The sequence below is a fragment of the Varanus komodoensis genome, unplaced genomic scaffold (assembly GCF_004798865.1).
Source record: "Varanus komodoensis strain SLA01 unplaced genomic scaffold, ASM479886v1 scaffold33, whole genome shotgun sequence".
NCBI classification, from domain to species: Eukaryota; Metazoa; Chordata; class Lepidosauria; order Squamata; family Varanidae; genus Varanus; species Varanus komodoensis.
Genome location: NW_025335817.1, coordinates 2,334,071 through 2,355,833, shown reverse-complemented (window position 1 = coordinate 2,355,833; position 21,763 = coordinate 2,334,071). Strand labels below are relative to the sequence as shown.

The window sequence follows — 21,763 nt, the reverse complement described above, 5'->3', positions numbered from 1 at the left end:
GCTCAGCGGCCTGCCCCCTCGGCAAAAAACCAGTGAAAACCACAAGCCACTGGCCCGAAAATCCTTGTCAGCAAAAGGGCAGATGGGAATGTTCCCTAAGCGCAAAAAAGGGAACAGATTCTGTGAAGCAAAACCTTTTAGAGCAGGGTGGAGAATCTGATGGTGCTGGACGCCAGCTCCCAGAAGCCCTTGCCAGGATGCTCAATGGTTGGGGATGCTGGGATTTGTTGTCCAACAGCATTTGAAGAGCACTGGCTCCCCTGCCGTCGTTTAGGGCAGACAAAAGTTATTTCCAGAATCCCTCAAGTTACCCCATGGCTGCTCCCACAGAAAGGCAAAACGAAATTCTCTGTGTTAGTGGGTTAACACACGCCCATCCTTACCAGGTGCAAGAGTGAGATGAAGTGTTTCTTGTACCTTTGCTGGGGTGCACCTTCAGTTGTGATGTCAGTGTGTATGTAATTATGTATGAATGCATACGGAGCATTAGTTTTTCTGAATGTCTTGGGGAGTGGCAGTGTAAAACGGTCAGAAAAAAGGGAACGGTAACTCAGAGGCATATTTAGCATTGGGTAACTTTAGCACTCTGTTAGTAGACTAAATAATGCAGCCAGCGTGCAGACCTGTCGCTTCTTCTTGGATCTGTGCTGATGTCCAATCCAAGAAGGCGATGTTGGCCTGGGCTGATTTGCACTGGGTCATTTGGTCTCACGATGAGTGCTTCTGCGTTTGCGGCCCTCCTGCTCTCTCGGGAAGGGCAGAGCAGAAATTGGACTCGGTGAATCCTACCTTCGTTGACGGTATCGATGGACAATAACTGCTAGGAAAGCAACCATCTTCTCGGAGAACGCAAGCGTTGGCCAATAGCAGATCTGGGGGTTGTATCCCGTATTCGTCCTACTTGGAGGATACTCATTAAAATGCATGGGCTCAAATTAGGCCAGGATGGGTTGAGCTGGTTCAGCCTAGCTTTAAGCCAACGGGAAGGCCATGCCAGAAGTGTCCCTGCCAGTGTCGAGCCCATTGAGACGAAGGCTCTGGAAGGTCCTTGCTTGCAGCCCGGCGCATCCTCTGCAAGCGACAGCCTGAGCCCCATTTCTGTCTTCCAGGTATCCAAACGGGGGTTTCCTGCAAGTCCTGGAGACATCAGTCGCACGTTCTTACCTTGAAGGCTTGGCACACAGTGTACAAATTTTCTCAGCAGTGAGTTATGTGGGCTGAGCTCAGGGAAGGACAAAGGACAGTTCTGTTCTCTTTCTAGAGAAATGCTGCTTTTTCACAACATTAGAAGCCCCCTTGGAAATGGGAATGTACTGATAGACTGCCTGATTTTGAAAATTGGTTTTATAACAGACTCTAGCAGGACAGAGTCAAACTGTGAGGTAGCCAGGGACAATTTCCAGGGAAAGGTGAAGGAACCACTTAAATCTTGCTTTAACGCATACTCTTTATTGTGCTGACCGTACGCAAACACACACGCAAGACATATGCGTGCAGTTCAGAGGTTAAATGGGGATAATTAGTGTTGTGCATGTCATCTGCTTGAATCTGAATTAGTTTGTGGAGAGGATGGTTTTCCTACGGAGCCCTTTCTCACTGTGGGGTTTGAAAATGGCAAACAGAGATGCGGATGAAAATCCCCATTCGCTGCCACTTCAGAAATCGCCCAAACCAAAAAGCAACATTAAAAATGCAACTTCGCCACCTAACGCACCCTCTGGATGGTTCCCAGGTTCTGGGTTTGGTGCATTCTTCTAGCACTTCTGGTTCTCAGATCATCTTAAGAATAGAAACAGAATGAGTCAGAAGAGGCCTCCCAGGCCATCTAGTCTGACCCCCAGCTCTAGCCGGCTCCGCTCATGACATGCATAAGATGTGGCGGCCAAGCATGTCGGCTTTTATTTTATTTATTAATTAAAAGCTTTTCTGTCCCATCCCCTACAGAATGTCTTGGGATGGCTTTAGGGGCTGAGCTTAAAATGAGTCCCTTTTGATGATGCCCTTCGGTTTGTAGTGATTGGATGGACTCTCCTGAAAGGTTTTGACAGCTCCTCTTTCCATTAATGTGGCAGACCAGACATTCAAAACTTTTAATTGTGTGAATACTCCAGCTTACGGCTGAATCCACAATTACGCTTGCATCTGTCTTTTCTCATGTTTGCATTTTCTCATGCACTCGTTCACCCAAGGAGAAAAATTTGCGCAGCGTCAGTATAGCTCTGCAGGATGGTTTCTGCTAGTCACGCTTCCTATGGCAACAAAACCCATTGTTTAATGCTATGCTGTGTGCAGAAGTCTCTCCTTTTATCTGTCCTGAACCTCCCACCCATCAGCTTCATGGGATGACCCTGGGTTCGAGTGTTATGGGAGAGGCAGAAAAAGGTCTCCCTCTCCACTGTCTCCACACCATTGCATTATTTTAGACACCCCCATCATCAGATCCACCAACAGCCTGGCAGAAAAGATGCTCAGCTAGAATTAAAGAACTTCAGGCCCAAGAATTTCTTTGATGCTCATGAACCTCTCACAGAAATATTTGTGAGAGGTCATGGATCCCCAGAGCTTTCTTAATTTCTGTAGTATAATTTAGGATTAGAGGCAAGTTACAGAGTTGCTGCTGCTATTGAGAAACTGGGAGTCAGAGATCTTTGCTCATCTATCGCACACTGTCCCAAAACCTCTCAGCTGGTCCAGCTCTTATTTCGGTCCAGCCCCTCAGGGGACTGCAAAATCTCACTACAGCTGAAGAAAACGTCTATGGCAATTTTGGTTCTTAGGAGAAAAGAACCAAAGAACTTGAGAAAAGGACCTATGGGCACATGCATCCTTTCTTGCTATTATGAAAGGCTGTCCCAAAATATGAACGGTCCGCAAAAAGTTTGACCTACAAGCAAACATCATACTTTTAAGGTCGCAGAGTTGGGGAAATGGTGCCAGACATAAGCCACATAAGGTTCTTGGAGGAAGACGTCCGAAGAAGCAAAATGTTTGGAAAAAGGATACAGTTGAACAACGGGACAACTTTCCGCAACATCGACGATCCTAATTATTAAGTCAACTTTAAAAATGTTTTTAAGAGACATGCTTTAAACATTTAACTGTGAACTTTTTCGTTTTGATATTTTGATGTTGTTGACCACTTCAAGTTGTCCTTTTGAATATAAACAAGAATTACTTGGTTAGATAAATACATTTTATTTTATTTAGATATCCCTTTTTCAATAAATAAATAATCAAAATAACATTGAAACAGTTAGAGTAAACAGTACAGTATACCATTCCTAACAATTCGTTACGCTGCAGCCCCAACGTAATGACAACATTAAGCAGCGTCACAGGTCATCAGCCATGTCTAGCACACGAAACTCAGCAGAACTGGAAAGGCCTGCGAGTCTCTCTCCACCATCTGATTTTTTCATTCCCTAATTTGTTTTCAAAATCAAGTTCATTCCTTCTCCTTTTCCATCCTTTTTTGTGGCTTTTAGGCCCACACAAGTTCGGATATAATTTCATGTACATTACTCATTTTATAAATGTTTATCAACTTTTATCTATATGCTGTCAAATTCTACCTTGCAAAGACGTTTGTGTGCATCGTTTTGTACATGGGTTGGGATTATTATTATTATTATTTTGCATATACAAACTTGGATCGCAAAATTGGGAAACATGCCAATAGTCAATGTTTAACTAGATTCCAGGGTGCGTATCGGCTCAGAGGTTGCTAATTTGGTGATGTTGCATGAAAAAGGAATGGCAAATTCTTTCTCAAGCTCTTCATAGGATCCAAAGAACTGTAATGAAAGACCTTCCCATCTTCTCCCAGTGTAATTCTGTGCCTGCCAAGAGAAACAGCCCAGAAATCTCTGAGAACTGGGCTGGCTGATTCTCGCAGATCACTAGATGGCAGTCGGATAACCAGGGGTGCATTTTGCCTTATGCAGCGACCCCCGTCTGAGCTTTCAGGTTGCATCGTCGCAAAGGTTTCTGAAGCATTATGTACAAAGATCTACATTTTGCATAAAAATAAAGTGTGACATTTAAAGTCGGGAATGGCATATTCTTGTGTTTCTCATGAGCAATCCTGGTTGGAAACTTTACAGATCTAAGCAGGTGACTGGGTGGCTGGTCTTGTTCTAGACCAGTGAGGCAGATAGTGAGTTTTAGACCTGGTCTTGTTCTAGACCAGTGAGGCAGACCACGGGTTTTAGACCTGGTCTTGTTCTAGACCAGTGAGGCCGACCGCGGGTTTTAGACCTGGTCTTGTTCTAGACCAGTGAGGCCGACTGCGGGTTTTAGACCTGGTCTTGTTCTAGACCAGTGAGGCCGACGCGAGTTTTAGACCTGGTCTTGTTCTAAACCAGTGAGGCAGACAGTGAGTTTTAGACCTGGTCTTGTTCTAGACCAGTGAGGCCGACCGCGGGTTTTAGACCTGGTCTTGTTCTAGACCAGTGAGGCCGACAGCGAGTTTTAGACCTGGTCTTGTTCTAGACCAGTGAGGCAGACAGCGAGTTTTAGACCTGGTCTTGTTCTAGACCAGTGAGGCCGACCGCGAGTTTTAGACCTGGTCTTGTTCTAGACCAGGCAAATTCACACGATGGCCATCAGTTCGGGAACGTGTGGTGTAACAATCAGACCTACCCTCCTGTAAAAGAGCCTTCCGAGGTTGCGGACACAGCTTCTGAGTTCGGCAAAGAGGCAGGGCCAGACTCTGCCACTGGAATGCCAAGGCTGAGGAACCCAGAGGGAGGCCAGTGCCGAGAGGGACAGAGTGGCATCGTTAATCCAGAGATGCAGTGTCAGGTGAAGAGGCACGTTGAGCGGTACCAGATGCTCTGGGTGCTTGACCCTGGACCAAGGGGCCCACCTTGAAGATACGGGTTGCTCTTTTCCATTTAGAAAGCAGGGAAACTATTCTGCCTGGAATGAGCTCCATATGATGAAACCCCATTTCCCTAACAACCACATTCCACCTCGGCTTGTTCCTTCTTCAGTACCTTCTGCCTGGAGCACAAGCCCAGCCTAGCTGGTCAGCTTTAGCTGATATTCCTCTGCTTGAGCTCCACCTCTCCCACCCCTCCAAAAACCTACCAAAAATTCCTGCATGCACAGAAGCATTTTTCTTCTGGTGTTTGAGCCAATGTAAAACCGCCACAACCTCTGTTTCTTGATACCCGTCTCCACCATGAAATAAGGCCTGTGGAGTTTGCGACCCCCTGGTCTCACAGGTTTGTGATGGCTAATATTCCTCTGCTTGAGCTCCACCTCTCCCACCCCTCCAAAAACCAACCAAAAATTCCTGTATGCACAGCAGCATTTTTCTTCTGGTGTTTGAGCCAATGTAAAACCGCCACAACCTGTTTCTTGATACCTGTCTCCACCATGAAATAAGGCCTGTGGAGTTTGCGACCTCCTGGTCTCACAGATTTGTGATGGCTGGGGGCGTCCACAGACCAAATTCTAGAGTCCCTGAGTGTTCCTGTCACGGTAACTTTGCCATCTGCGGTGCCACAAATATTGACTCAGTGAAGGCTTTTAAGTATTACAGGATCAAGAATCACTTTAGGTAAAATCTCCCCGTTCCTACCGCCACTGGTAAAGTCTGAAACAACAGAGGTTCCTTTCTTCCTTTTGGCAACGGGAAAACTAGTTTGCTTTCATTCTAAGCCTCTTCTCAGTGCATACTTACTTTTAATGGAAAAGTTTTTTGTTATGTTATTTTTTCCTGCTTTTGCGTGGGAGGGTTCTGTTCGTATTCTTCATTCAACAATAAAAATTCCACTTATTGTTTTTAAGTATTATTTCCCCACACGCATTTCATTAAATTTTTGGCCAAAGGCAAAATGGGTGAGGGAACAATAGCCATTCTCTCTGCAAACTTTGAGTTTGTCCAATCTCAAACAGGGACAGCGTAAAGGGTTTTTTAGCAACGTTAAATTGGATTGTGAAGCGTCAGCTGATTCTAATAGCCTTTGTGCACAAATAAAAAAAAGGTTGATCTGATTATTGTTTCTGTGCTCAGTGATGGGCTTATGTAATCACTAATCTTGGCACTTCTTTATCTAAAGCAGATTACAGGGACCACTGTCATTTTGGAGACGGGCATTAAACAGATTTAGTTCATGTTAAATATGTTAAAGTTAACTTTAGCTTACTTGGAAGGAGATGCACCACAAATGCGAGACATCCAAGGCTCTTGTTGTGCGGCAAAGTGGCGTTGCTGAAAATTGCAGCTGCGTGAATCTCCGAGAAAGTTTTGCGCTTTCAATTAGGCCTCTCGTCTAATGCTACTGATGCAACAATTTAATTAATTGAGTAAAGCCATTTGCATATATTTCTGTAGCTTCATTTTTGTGATACCGAATGCACCATGGTATACTGGGGTTGTAGGACCTGCATCCGGAGGAGAGCAGCCTAAACTGCTTTTATCCTATAGCCAGTTTTATTGCAATTTGAATCGCTTCTTTGGGTTCCCTGCCTAGGGCCACAAGTGGGGAGAAATTTGAGGGTGTTTTTTTTTAAAAAAATAAGCATGCTTATATAGAAAGGTCCACTTTAATTCGTTCTGTAATTCGGTAACGAACCTGGCCGTGTTCCAAACAGGCAGGTATATTCCCATCTTGCGCCTTAGCCACTTCCTGCTTGGAGTTTCAGATGCAAGTACCATTGGGATGAATGGGCCTTGCTGCCAGGGATGAGTTCATAGGAGGGTGCCCACCAGGAGACCTGGAGCTTGGGCAGGCGGAGGTCTTGCACCCACCCCTCCCGGAGGGATCCTGGTTTGCCTTCATGTTTATGGAATGCTGGACTACATGGACCCTTGATCTGATCCAGCACAGATTTTCATATATTCTTAGTGCAGGCTGAGTTTATTTACGGCCTGTTTTCAGCACCATCCTGTGCATGTCTACTGAGAAGCAAATCAAAGGTGCTTGTAACCGCATTTGGACCAAGGATGAGGATGTGTTGGGTGGGCAACGGACTTCAGCAGAGCCTGGTTCAGACATCATGTTTCCCACGTTGCCTTTCCCACTGCACCGGCCCGTGTTGCGAGGTGGGAGCCACGCTGTGGTTAAAATGGTGGCTCCATTGGCCTTGGTGGGTTTCAGGCCTTGATGGACCCATCTTCCACAAAGGCATTCAGCAACTTCCTTTGTTGACAGTCCCGTGACAGGGGATGCTAGACCAAAGAGTTGAGCTATGTTTTGTGCTTCCCAGCCAGAGTTCCACAAGTGCTTCCATTGGACCACCCAGTTTTCCTCTTCATACATACTCACAGCATTTTCACTGTGGGAAGCCGGAACCTGCCCCACTTCATTTCTCTTAGAGGTCTGTGCATTTCCGTTCACTGCAGGTTCACTGTTGACACTTGACTGCGCTGGACTCTTAGGACCGATCCAAGTTATGTGGTTGTCCTTCGCCTTCCTCGCTTGCGCAGCCCAGCAGTTTTACTGGTACCAGCGTACCTTTTCAAGCTGCAGCAGCTGCAAAATCCCTGTTTATTGGTTCTGTGTTGGGAGTCTTACACACGGCTGAAGGCTGAGAAGCGTGTGTGCTTGCACTTGAAAAAGCACCATGCTGGAAAGGTGATGAAGGCCACTTTCGCTTTGTCACACTTTTATGACACTGCCAGCCTCAGGCGTTCGAACATTGTGGGAGATCAACTTTCAAATTCATCGTCTCTGCTTCTGTTTCAACTGCTTTCCTATTTTAGGGTTCGTGCTTGCCGAAATTCGGCAAGGCCTCAAGGCTCTTTTCCCTCTTTTAGAGTGTGAGATGAATTCCTTGCTCAAAGAGTTCTCCAAGTCGCGGCTTTGAGCCATGGAAGGGTGATTTGCCGAGGCTTTGCCAGAACGGTGCGTGGTGTGCGATCGGGCAGCCAGGGCGGGTGAGGTGCTCTCGGAGCTTGCCTTGGTGGGGTTGGGGGCGAGGGGCGAAGGTGGGGTGAGGGCGGGGCCAGAGCAGTGGCGGTCGTCACCCGCATCAGGCAGCTGGGGCGGCCCCTCCGCTGCCCCCGTCTCTGTGCAGGCCTGGCCTGCGTTGCACATTCGGAAGCCCTCCTGTCATTCCACTGGGTGCCCCCCGAGGCCCCCTGTGGGGGCATGTGGGAAGGGCAGTTGCTCTGGATGCTTGTTTCTGGGGCTCGCCGATCGGGGCTCAGAGGAGCAGCAGCAGGTGTGGGCTCAGAACATGGGCCGATTCCAGATGCGGAGATGCTTCTCTCCAGGCCAGGTCGCCCGGGTGGGCAGGCAGCCTCTGAGAATGACCAAGCTGTGCAGGTATGGGGAGGGGGCTTCAACCGGGGGGGGTGTTTCTCAGGAGAGCCGAGGCGGGCACAGCTCCCAGCCCCGGCCATTCTCTCAGCCCCCAGCCGTCTGGAAGCTGTCCTGCTGCAGGGCTGTCTTTGCTGCAGAAAGAGGGGATCCTAAGCCAGGCAGGGGGAATCCGGAACCTGCTGCCTGTATTGCGCTCGAGCAGGAATGGGCCAACGGACCAAACCTTCCTCGAAGCAAAGGCGCTGCACAGCAACTTAAGGAACTTCTTCCCAACTCTGTTGACTGCAGTGACATCTAATGGACAAGGGCAGAATTTTCTTTCCTGCCTTTCCGAATAATAAAGCCATCATTCCTTTACTTGGCTGAGCCGGTATTTGCAAAACACCGCTCAAGTTTTCGCGTTTCTTTAAGATGGTCAATAAAGCAGAAATAAAAATTAGGCGGAGGCAAGTGTTCATATTGCCAAGCAAAGCAGACTTTTAGTGACAGCGTCCCCAGCATTTAATTTTTGATGCCAGATGTCTACAAATTTTTGGCGTGCGAAGTGTGAGCTGTACCACTAAGCTGCAGCTTCTCCTCCCCATTTTTCCCTAAGCTAAAAAGCCTCAAATGTGACAACTGTTCCTCAGAGGGGAGCTGCGCCAGTGTCCTGATCATTTTTAAAATTGTTTCATTGTGCGTTGCAGAACCAACCTTGAGCAGCACAGTGAAAGGAAGGGGAATGGGAAAATAAAATAAAATACTGCAGTTTTCTCATGTAAGATTTAAATAAATCATAACACTAAACATACGGCTATAAGTTCTATCTATCCCTATGGGCCTTTACGTAGCATGGCCTGCTGTTATCTATAGCAGCCTTTTCTTTAGGTCACCTGCCCTTCTCTGTTCCCTTTTTCTTTTGCAAAGAAAAGAAGCGGCACCTCTTAGAAGCGAAAGGAGGATGCTAACAACCCAGCCTCTTTATTTATTTATTTTAAAAAATTGTAGGCCGTCCATTACTGTTGTCTCTGGATGGCTTGCAACATTATTTCAGTCTTCAATGAAATAAGTTAACTATTCCACACTGAGCATTATATAAAATAAATAAATTACTGTGTGTTAACAATTTTTTTTGTTGTAAGCCGCCCCGAGGCTTCGGCGAATGGGGCGGCATAAAAATGTTTTAATAATAATAAATAAATAAATAATAAATATGTGTTAACATATTGGCCAAATAAAAAGGTCTTAACCTGGCGACAAAAAACATATAACGATGGTGCCAGGCGGAGCTCTCTAGGGAGCGCATTCCATAGTCTTTATTCATTTATTATTTTTTTATCCTGCCCTTTTTCTTTCCAAGGAACTCAAGGCAGCATGCATAATTATCCTCTCGTCGTCATCGTCCTCCTCCCCACACTCTCAATCTTATCCCCACAACAACAACCCTGTGAGGTAGGCTGGACTGAGCACCTGCAACTGGCCCAGAGCCACCCAGTTGGCTCCATGGCCGAGCGGAGACTAGAACCCGGGTCGCCTGAGTCCCAGTCCTGTGCGCTTAACCACTGGGCCTCACTGCCCATCCGTGTTCCCAACTGGGGCCTTAATCCTTCAAGAGCAATGTGAGCAGATGCTGTGGCGATTGCAGCCCCTGTGCACCCGGCGCATCTCTGCGCGTGGGTGCCGAGCCCCGTCAGCAAGCGACCTCTAGCCGCGGAATCTCCTTTGGCGAACCCCACTGCGGAATTCGGGGCGTCTTCCTCGCAGCTGGTGCTCGTGTGCCGCCGTCGCCGAGGGATTCGCGCCTGCTGAGCGCCAAGGCCTGCACGTCTGTTGTTGCAACGGTCCCCCCGGCCGTCGCTCGCATGGCGTGTAATCTTGTCAAAATACGGTTGTGTACACAAGGCCTTTGCGGCCTCCTGAGGTTTTTCCCATTAGGAAGGAGGAGGTAGCTCTTTCGGCAGCCGATCGGGGGTGAGGGGGGGTGTAAGTGAGGCAGGCTGCCCATTATTTTATAAATTTGGATTCTAATTTATCCCATGGGTTCCCCTGGGCAAAGACTCGCCCTTTCTTTTGCTTCTTATTCTGTGTGGTGCTACAGAATCGCTTTCTCCTACGCATCACAAAGCTCCGCGGATCTGCTATTTTTCATGCCAGTGGTCAGCCCCAAACCAGAATGTGTGGGGCGACGGGCCGAGGGGCCCATCTCACCCCTCTTAGCTAATCTCCCCCTCGGTTTCAGAGCAGGAGGGGATCCCCCAAACTGTCCTGCACGCTTCCCACCTGGCTGGCGGGGTTTGGGCTGGAAGTCGCGGACGGCCCATAACTCAGCCGTCTCCCCTGCTGAACTCACGGCCGTTTCCGAGTACGTAAGCGTCGGATTGCACTGTGAAACGCACGTGGTTCACTTTATTAATCCATTGACAAAATCTGCAGCATTATGTATGCAAGGGCGAAAATCGGAGGAGTTGCTCTAAAGCAGACCTGGGCATCATACGGCCCGCGGGCCACATCCGGCCCGATGGCTGACCCTGCCTGGCCCGCATGCGCTCCCTGGCAAAGTAAAAGTCAATGCAAATATGTATCGTCGTAATACAGATGCAAGCAATACAACTGCACTGCTTTTATTTTGAAGGATCTGCTAAATTGAATTGATTTTATTTGCTTTTCACGTAATGTTAATGTTTTTGTGAATATTCATTAAATAGTGTTGTTCTGTGCTCCGCATTTTCATGGTATCATTGTAACGTTTCATTTACTGTTTTTAGAGAGAGAGATATTGAGCAGAGCTGTAAGTGTATTGGTCCGGCCCTTAACAACTGTCCAAGTTTCTCATGTGGCCCCAGAGGAAAATTAATTGCCCACCCTGCTCTAAAGGAAAAAAACTTAATACCTCTGTGATCTGCAGGGCTTTTCCTCTTGCGAAAGGAACTCCCTGCTTTCCTCCACTGTGGGACAGGACACCTCTTAAGACTCCTGCTGGCCATCTGCAAGTCTTCCAAGGATGTTACTGTTGTTCTTTCAATAGCCACCTCGTGCGGTCTGTGCAGAAAGGCGGGCTGTATGTTGAAAGAGGGGGTCAATGAAATAATAAGGATTTCTATGCAATTCTTGCATATGAGCACAGGCGTGAAGATTGGCGCCGCATTTAGAAGCACACCTTCCTAGTCAGAGAGTTTCAGCCAGTCGATCTCACTGGCCTGTCAGGGTTCAGGCAGGTGGGGTTTTGCACAAGGAGCTGCTCACAGTCTTCCGGGGACTGCCTGCTCCTGCACGCTCACCATCAGAACCCGGCATGTCGGAACCTGCCGCCACCAGAATGTTGTTGTAAGCTTCAGCTGATTTAGGTGAGCAGTACTTAATCATTGCAAATTACTTTAGGGTGCACAAGAGAGCAAATTATTCAGGTAATGGAGCTGAAAATGCATTGAGATTAGAACGTTCTGCAGTCAAATAATTTCTTGCTTAATTCAGCTGGTTGCATTCCTTCAGATACCACGTAACATGTGGCATTCTCGTTTGCGCTGCTAAATATGTATGAGTGCTGCTGCCTATGTATGACAGCATGTTTATTCAATAGGCTTAGAAGAGAAAATGCAGCGTTCTGAACACGCAATTGTCTTTGTGACACGTATAGCAGTTAATACAGGGATGCTGTTTATATTTGTGACCTCCTTCCGTTTGTACAAGCGTCGCTTTGAGGCTTTGGAGTACTGCACATTTTTGTCATTTTAGAAGCTCTGGTTTTGTGGGTTTATCAGGCAAGCTGGTTTTCCTGCGGTCACCAGGCTTCTCTCTCCTTTCTGTTTGCTTCTGTCCCAGCGTTGCTTCCTTGCATGGCCCGGTGGCCCCAGCCCCATTCTGGACCTGATGGGTTTTTCATGGAGAATGCTGCCTTTTTGGGCTGCTCACCTCCAAACTGAGGGCTGCTAAAGCCGCAAAGATAATTTTGGAGTGAGCATCATAGCTGCATTGAGGCCGGCCCGTCCGCTCTCCATGGGGAACACGCCTTCTGGATGGAGAGTAGAATTCAGCTGCCGGTTGCTGGCGGTTCAGCTGTTTTGTCGATGCTCTCCTGAAAGGTTGCAGTGAGGTGGAGAAGTCCGGGCTGAGCATGGCAGGATGTGGCTGATTCAGAGTCTCACTGGTCCACAGTTCTGCATCCAGACTCTTGACCGGGTTACGGGGAACACACATCTCTGCTGCTCCATCCGCTTCTTGGATTTTGGGTCCTTTTCTAGGCATGGTTCAAAGTGCTTGGTACCATTTGCCTCACACGATTTGAGACCAGCATCCAGATCACTTTATAAATACTGTCCCCTCTACTAAACCACCCAGGTTTGAAGACCTTTCGGGAAGGCCCATCTTTTGGTGCCATTCACCAGTGGGGCACCCCCCCCCCATTTCTTCCTGGCTCTGGGGCTGAGAGGCACTAGTTGGCTCTTTGTCACTTGTCAACCAACAAACACACATGTTTCTGCTTTGGGAAATTAATGTATGTCTCACCTTCATTCCTGCAAGGAACCCAAGGCAGCCTCCTCCTCCTCTCTGTTTTCTCCTCACAACAACCCTGTGAGGTGGGTTCGGCTGAGAGTTAGTGGCTGGCCTAAAGTCCCCCAGAGAACTTCAAGGCCAAGTGAGGGCCAGAACTTGCTCTCCTGAGTTCCAGTCCGACACTTGAACCTCTTTCTATCTAGGCTGCTCTGCCGCTGAAGGACAATTTAATTGGTTGGTGCTGTTTATTTCTTTTGTTTCAATTGTGGTTCTGATCTATTGGTTGTTTTAATTAAGAGCTTGTTTTTAATCTAGATTTTATGGCTAGTGCTCTTGTGCTGAAAGGCCGTCTAAATATTCTATCAATTAATGGGAAAAGGTAAAGAAGAAATGCAGATCTGATATACCTCCTAATGCAGCCAGGTCTGTTTTCTGCAGTCCATGACCAAACTGGACAAGCATGACATACAAAACAAATATAAAGTGAGCAACATGTACAAAGAAGTATAAAACAGTGGCTCACCTGTGCCGAACAGGTAAAGGACAGGTTAACTGAACTAACAGGTTCACTACAACAGAACAAGTGCGCAGGGAAGGATATTAAGCCACAAACTGTGGCTTTGATTTAACCATATGATTAGCTCAAATCGTAAATACATTTAGTGGCTGATTAAGTGCTTCCCAGGACCAGAGCCAACTCTTGCTGCGTTTTGCGAGGTTCCCTCCTGTTCCAGGTGGGCTGACCAAAGCTGCGGAGGAACTTGCGGCGCAACTGCGCGCTCGTGCGCACTGGATTAAAAGGAAACGGAAGAAAAAACCCAGTTCTGCACCAGGAAAACCGAGTTCCAACTCCCTGTATGAATTCTGGGCAGATGTATCTGTTCTTGTTTATGTGGCCTGATTTATTCTGCTCTGGCTAGTCGTGGAAGGAGACCTGGAAAGTGTGGGGTTCGTACATCAGAAATCTTATTCAGCCTCTGTTCTGGCTTGTGAGACTTCCTCAGAAGCTGCCCACACAGTTTCAACTTGTCTTCATATCCAACAGTCCTGAAAGAAGAAGAAAAGATGAAACCGTGCCTGATACCAGATTTGTCCACACCAGATTTGCCCAAACCTGCTGCAGTTGACCACTAACTTCAACAAGTTTGGAACTTAAAACTTCTGGATTTTTGGTTTGCACTGTTGTGTCCGGTTGAGGTACCCTCTTTCACTCGGCCTAGCGATTGGCTCCCACAGCTACAACAGGTTGCTGTTGCGGGCAACCTCATTCCACATCGATCTCCTTGCTCTGATCCTGGTAAGGAGAAAATGTTCCCATCACTGGGAGTAACTCCATATTTCTCCTGTGCGCTGTTGTTTTTCCTTGCCGTTGAAAGATCAGCCTCAAATCCAAACTTCCCACTGTCTTTTTGCTGAAGAAAAGGTCGGGACTTATTGGGAGAGTAAGCGTCTGCTTGCCAGTAAGAACTTCCAGGACAACCTTTGAGAATCTCCAGTTCTCCCGAGATGTTGTAGCAGCTGCTTGAATTTCAGTGCCAGAGTGCCACTGCTGGCATAGCCTTAAGAAACTATCCTTAGACATATGAACCAACATGAGTTCATATCCCTGTTGGATTAGAATTATCCTGAATTGTGGCTTCAGGCTAGAGTTATCCCACAGTTATCGTATTTGTTGTTATTTGGGAACTGTTACCATTGTGGTGAATGTGAAGAGGAACTAAAGGGCCTCTTGATGCGGGTGAAGGAGGAGAGCGCAAAAGTTGGTTTGAAACTCAACATTAATAAAACTAAGATCATGGCATCCGGTCCTCTCACTTCCTGGCAAATAGATGGGGAAGAAATGGAGGTAGTGACAGATTTTATTTTCCTGGGCTCCAAGATCACCGCAGACGGGGACTGCAGCCAAGAAATTAAAAGAAGCTTGCTACTGAGGAGGAAAGCTATGGCAAATCTAGACAGCATACTAAAAAGCGGAGACATCACCCTGCCAACAAAAGTGCGTATAGTCAAGGCTATGGTTTTCCCAGTTGCAATGTATGGCTGTGACAGCTGGACCATAAGGAAGGCTGAGCGCCGAAGGATTGAGGCCTTTGAATTGTGGTGTTGGAGGAGACTCCTGCGAGTCCCTTGGACCGCAAGGCGATCAAACCGGTCAGTCCTAGAGGAGATCAACCCTGACTGCTCTTTACAAGGCCAGATCCTGAAGATGAAACTCAAATACTTTGGCCACCTATTGAGAAGGAAGGACTCCCTGGAGAAGAGCCTGACGCCGTGAAGGATTGAAGGCAAAAGGAGACGGGGACAGCAGAGGATGAGGTGGCTGGATGGAGTCACGGAAGCAGTTGGTGTGAGCTTGGGTGGACTCCGGGGGACAGTGGAGGACAGGAAGGCCTGGAGGAGTGTTGTCCATGGGGTCGTGATGGGTCAGGCATGACTTCGCGATTAACAACAACAACAACAACAACCACCATTGTGGTAGCAAACAAATCTACGAGGCACCGCTGCTTTGCTGCTTGTATTCATTTCTAAAGGTGCTTCAGTGGATGGACGTCCGCACCGAATTCTGTCTTAGTAGCAGTGGGACAATTCTGCGAAAGTGTGCTCTCTGTATGGGCTGCGCCTTGATTGCCGGTGTTTGTCGGTCTGGCTTGTTTGTGTTTGAACCAGAGATGAGCAAGCGCTTGCTTGAGAGCAGGGCGTGATGGCGAGTGTGTCGGACCAGGAACTGAGGCGACCTGGGTTCTAGTCCTCACCTGGCCAGGGAGCTGCCTGGACCGGTCATTGCCTCCCACCTGGCCTCCCTCACAGGGTTGTTGTTGCAAGGATAAAATGGAGCTAGGTGAGCTGCCTTGCGTTCCTTGGAGGAGGAAAACAGGGGATCTATCAATGCAGTGTCATAAAATAGTATTTGCACACCAAGAAGAAAATGCCAGTGGGGGGAATGACTTGATTCCCTCACTTGAAAAAAAGTAAGGAAAATAGGGTACTTTGTGCACAGTTTTGCATTCGATGAATTTGCCCTTTATGGGGCAAATGGGAGGTGCAGAAACTTCTGACGGGGTCCTGCTTAATTAGATGGGATGTGCCCAGAGGCAGAACGTAGGTGGAAGGGGGAAAGGAGCTGCCCTTCGGAAGCAAAATGGGGCCCGATGCTAGTAATTATAGTGTTCCACTGGTCGTGGAGGAATCAGCCAGTGTTTCCATCAAGGCATTATTCTGAGCCATGGTGGCATCGTTCGAAGCAGTCCGTGGAGGAAGAGTTTCCCAAGGTTGCAGTGCCGCTCTGGCTGGCTGGCCGGCCAGCCGGCCAACCCCAGTGGGAACCAGCACACTTGCTCATTCGTGGCAAAACAGGATGAAATGCACCTCTGGCTTACCTGGAGGTGCAGACTCACCTGGTACACATGCTGGTTTCCTTCATCTGCCAAACTTTACCGCAGTTCTATCCAGGTTCTTTTTCCCAGTGATGTTTGAGTTTGCTATGAAATTATTGCAAGTTGTGTGTAGGTGTGTGTATTTTTTTTGTCTTTTTACATGCTGCCCTGCATGTTTTAGGGTTCTACCATACGCGGCATCTTGCTTTGTGGTGTTTTTCTTGGCCTAGGTGGGAACTCTGGGGTCGCGCACCTCGTGGCTTTGAACCACAAAATCTGACAGTACTGTGAGTTTTTAAGCACCTTCTCAAATGACCCATTTTAATAACCTGAAAGCTATTATATAACAAGCAACCCTAAATTAGTACCAGGCCCTAGGGGAACCCTCACAGCTCAGCAATGAATAGTTAATGCGGTAGAATGTTGAGCAGGTTATTTTTTGCTGTACAAATGCTGATCAGGGAATGCTTTTTATTAAGGTGTTTAAAAGAAAATATAATTAACCGGTTGTGTACTTCTGTTGCAGCTCAAATTGAAATTATTCCATGCAAAATCTGTGGAGACAAATCATCAGGAATCCATTATGGTGTCATTACCTGCGAGGGCTGCAAGGTAAGCTTTGAAATTGTAGAGCTGAAACAGGTGTGTCTCACCTTGGGCTGGTTGGCTTGCCTTTGTGCCTTTGCATCCAGCTAGACCTCACCACCTGCTCCTGAGCAAGTGTAAAACATTTTCTTGGCTTTTCTCTTCTAAAGCACAATTTGACTTAATCACACACATTCCTTCCAAATAATATGTTCTTAAGTTGTTACATGAACACAAGGTTTTTTGAAGCTTCTCTCTGAAACTAAACTGAAATTATTATTGTCGCTATTATTGATATTATACATGTAACTATAATTATTATCCTAAATGATTATTATCTTTATACCTCTCTGGGCAGTTCAGAGCAATTGGCAAGACACAGATACAATCATGAAACACAGCATACAATACACTTACAAAAACATGCAGCATAAAACTTTAATATACCAAACTCAAAACAGTTTAGAATTGCAATTAAAAACAGAGCTGGACTGCAGACATACCCCGTCACATGCCATTAAGTGCCTGGGAGAAGAGAGCAGTGATAATCTGATGCAGAGTATTTACTCAACTTGCAGATACTTTTTTCATACCTCCATTTTTTTGCATCTTATGTGCTCTGGACACCCCGATAAGTAACTGAGCAATACGGAGCAGCTGCTTTTAAGCCCAAGGTCATCCATTGCTCATTTGCTCCAGGAATAGCTTGGATTGCCCTTGTTAATCCGGTCAGGGACTAGATTGCAAAGAAATACAATTGGTGAGTCTGTGTTTTAGTGTAAGCATACCTGGTCAGATTCATCATTCTCAGATAAAAAGATGTCCTAAGTATTTAAAAGTCTGTGATTGGATCCACATGCCAGGACAATCCTTTGTGGATAACTGGCCAAGGTGGCTGTCTTGTTTGGCCAACTGGGACAAGTTTGCACAGGTTGGCTTCTTCTGGGCAGCCCCCCTGCTTGGCTACCCAGGGCTTGTTCCAGAGGGTGTTGAACTCCCAGTGAGTCGCCCAAACCTGGGCAAGTGACATGATTGTGGGTTGTGAGAAGCGGAGAGTCATCTGTGCTACGAAGGCCACTTGCCAGCTTTTAACCAAGCTTTCCTTTGGAAAAAAGAAAAACATACCAATGCTCACCTGAAGGGGACCAAAATGAAGCATGGCGTTTTGACTGCTGTCAAAACAAAGGTTTTTAAAAAAAAAATAGGAGGGGAATCACAGGGCTGAACAGGGTTTTCTATGAACCCTGTGAAAAAAGCATTTTAAAAGAAATCATCCCCACCCCCTTTGTGGGCAACTTTTGAAATTCCGTGCTCCAGTAAATGGGGTAAGATTTCTTGGCTTTCTCATGGCTTGACAGCTGTCAAGTGAGAAGCTAGGTAAGAAAAACAGTTTTGCGCAGCTTTGCTTGGTCAATGGCCAATGGTTGGTCAACTTTAATAAAGGCTTTTCATTAGAAAGGCTTTGTTGTGCTCTGCTTTGAAGGAAGGGGAGATCAGCCAAGGTGTTAACTGCTCTAAATAATTTGCTTGGCAACCTCAATTCCATATTGTCTGTAAATAATTCCAATATATTCCCCAGTTTGAGTTCCACACCGCTCTTCCCTGGACAGTAGCTTCCCTTCATAAGATGCCTCAAATTCCTTTGCATGTTTGAAGATTTATTGAACCCGCTCTGCTCTCAATGTGAGCCAAACTAATTGCACTTCTAACAGATGCAACTAACGTTTCTAGATGCATCTTCCTTCTTTGACGAATTTGGCCTGTAAATTGTTTGAAAGATTGGGAGCCAGAGCTGCTTCATGATCTTTGGAGGTTGTGCATCAGATTGCAATATCGTTGTCTTGTGATTGGATATGTTAGGGAACGCAGGAAAACAATGGTCACTTAAGGCCGAACTTATCAATTCTCCCTACCGCCAATGTTGGGATGCATTTATTTTCATCCTGCCTTTGTATTTATACTGTGGAATTCGCTTCCGCGGGATGTCGTGCGCATCACCAACTTGATGGTCTTTAAAAGGAAGTTGGGCAACTTCATGGAGGAGAAGTTAACCAGGGAACTGGAACAGGAGGTTGCTGGTACATTTGTGAGTTGCTTTGAGTTTCCTGCAGGCATCTGGACTAAACCAGGTTTTGGTTTGATCCAGCACAGCTTTTCTTACAAAGTTTCCCTGATTTCAAGGTTGTATCTCAAGTGTTAAGTGACTTATTCAGTCCTCCTTTGTAAATGTTTGAAGCGCAATGACGTATTGTAGACCCCACAAAACCGAAGACAGCGGCCTTTCTTGAAAGACCATGAAAATGTCATTGGCATGTCACACATGGGCTCAAGAATTCTGTATAAAATGGGTCAAAATTCTTTGCACCGTGTCCCCACATTTCCAGCACCAGCAGCCCAGATTTCTACAATCCAAACACTGATTTTTTTAATTATTTTTGCTTGTCTAAAAAATAAATTCAGAGAGTTTGCTTTAGAAAATGAAAAAAACGAATCAGAGAGGGGAAAAAACCTACAACTCTCTGATTCCTAATTGGCAATTACTGGAATATTGTGGAATGTAATGATACGTGGAAATGAGTGAGTGTTAGCCATAAATCATGGGATTATGAATAAGTCTTTGTTGTCTCAGGCTGGTGGAGTGAACCCTTCGGAGTGTCTGCCATTAGGATGCAACAAGGCAGCTGTCGGCTGTTTTCTTGTAATTAAACAGCCAATGAGCAGCTAATTAAGACATATGTGTATACAGAAGCGGAAGTGGGCATGTTAATGAACTGTAGGAATCAATTCATTAAATGAAAATTGTCAAAAGACCAAAGAGGGGCTTAGTGGTTCAGGCCCGCTCGAAGGATGGCGAAGGGAAGGAGGCAGAGAAAGCGCCCTCTGAGCTCGGGGGCGGGGGGGGGCATGCTTGCCTTTCCTTCGGGGGGGGGGGGGCAGACAAATTTGCCCATGCACATGGATTTTTGACATTATTAATAGTCCAGGTGAAAACAGCTCTTCATGTCATCAGATTTAGCTTCTTTGGCGTTGTTCATTGAAGCTGACCAGCAAATGAAAAATGGACGGGGCAAGACTTTCCTGGGAGCCCAGGTGTGTGCGCATTTGGAGCGCACCGTGTGTGGAAAAAGGCGTGTGGCGCTGCGGAAGCGGAGCTGTGAGGTCTTTTGTTCTCCGTCTGCAGCAGCCCAAAGCACTGTTGCCACTCTTGGCTTCATGTGTAAGAAGGGCCTTTGGGGCGAATGTTGTAGGAAGCAAGAGCAGAGTGCAAGTCCCTTCTTATTCCATTAATGTATTTACAATATGTGTACACCGCTCTGTGTGTCAGCAGGACATCAGCCAGGCATGTGGTGGGTTCAGGCAAGTTCTGCTTGCTTCCCAGAGACGCCAGTGAACACAGCTTTGCAGCCGCAGTGGCAGCTCCACCGGCCAGTTCTTCTCCTCCCTGTCTCCATCAGTCACCATCTTGGAGTCCCGGGACCCTGGGGAGGGGGGAGAAAGGAGCCGTGCCTTAAGGGAGAGGTGGATGGTGTCAGGGGCGTGAGCCGGGAAACGAAGGATTGGGCTGAGTATGGCAGTTTTGGGGGGAACCTAGTGGGAAAGGCGAGACTGGCTACCGGGGGCGGGGGGCAAAGGGGCCAGGGGAAGGTGAATGTTGAGGGGAGCAGGCAGATGAAGCCCCCGGGCAAAGGAATGGCTCTGGCTGTCTGTCTGAGAACATCCTGCCTCCTGCTGGATTGAACCTCGGCAAGGGGCGGCATAGAAATGTTCTAATAATAATAATAATAATAATAATAACAACAACAACCTGAGAGGAGGAACAGGCAGAATCGGGGCCGTTGACAGGCCCTCTGGGGGGGCGAGTGGACCTCCAGTGTAGCCCCTCCCAAGAGCACTTCCTACTGCAAAATGGCTGAAATGAACGCAGGGGCCCCCTGAAGAGGATCTGCTGGCCCCGTTGCCCCACAGGTTCCAGCAGGTGAACAGTGTGGAGCTAAAAGGGGAGAGAGGAGGGCGGTCGCCAAGTCCTTGAAGGGTCGTCACACAGAGGAAAGCCAGGCCCTCTTCTTGATCATCCCAGAGTGCAGGACATAACAGGCTCAAGTTGCGGGAAGCTGGATTCCCACTAGCTATCAGGAAAAAATCCCCACGCGTGATTGCTGAGAGAGTGGGGCCCGTGCCCTGGGGAGGCGGTGGGCTCTCTCACACTGGAGGCCTTCAAGGTGCAGCTGGACGGCCCTCTGGGAGGGAAGGCTTAGCGTGAGCCGTCTTGCACCCAGTGGCCTTCTTGGCCCTCGCCAACTCCAGTTGTGCAATACGAACACTTGGGGTGGAAACGCATTTCGGTCCCCAGCACCTCGGCAAACCCTGGCCAGTCAGAGTGGCAAATACACACAATTAGTCTGCGCTGGCAGGAAGCAGCACCCAATTTTTCTGGATGTTCCCGGCTTCGGTGAACACTGGGCGAAATCTGTCTGTTAGGGCTGATCCGCAATCCGCTAGTTTTTCAGTCTCTGCAAACTTCATCATTGTCCTTGTCCATCTCTGTGCCACCAAAGCTCTCTGGGTGGTTCACACCAGTTCATAAACTTAGTTAGCAATAGAAATGCAGCTACAGGAAAATACAGTGTAAAATTCCAGCCCCTAGGTCCTGTCTGCGTTGTTGCTGTGGTTATACTTGGAGGTGCAGCGTTGATTCTTTTGACCAGGATGATGGAATTCTCTATCCGAAGTCACAAGACAGTGGGAATGGATTACCTTCTGCCTTTCTTTAAACCTTTAAATCTCTCTCTCCCCCCGCCTCTCTACCCACGCCGCTCGCACCATGAATACAAATACTAGGAAGGTTTGAGGTCAGCGTGTTCATTCACTTGCACCTTGCTCTGATCTGCTCGGTGCCTCTGCCAAAGGAATGGGGCCCGGCAGACTTTTAAATCATTCAGCTGGGCTTAGCTGGGAACATCAGCTGGAAGAGCAGCGAGTTTTTGCAGCCCCCCAGCAGGTGGAGCAGACCCCGTCGCCCGCGCTGGTTTTGAAACCTCTTCAGTCTCGGGAAAAGCA

The 21,763-nt window shown here is 47.5% G+C and overlaps 1 protein-coding gene across 2 annotated transcripts in view; it reads left to right on the top strand.

The window, feature by feature from the left end:
- RORA (RAR related orphan receptor A) overlaps window positions 1-21,763 on the top strand; it is a 70,422-nt gene that overhangs the window by 23,488 nt on the left and 25,171 nt on the right. Inside the window, exon 2 of one of the 2 annotated variants that reach the window (XM_044438620.1) lies at window positions 16,647-16,732. In XM_044438620.1, the coding sequence (XP_044294555.1) occupies window positions 16,647-16,732 (86 nt within the window). Of the gene's footprint in view, window positions 1-16,157; window positions 16,733-21,763 lie in introns of those variants that run through there. The other variant, XM_044438619.1, reaches the window with a different exon arrangement.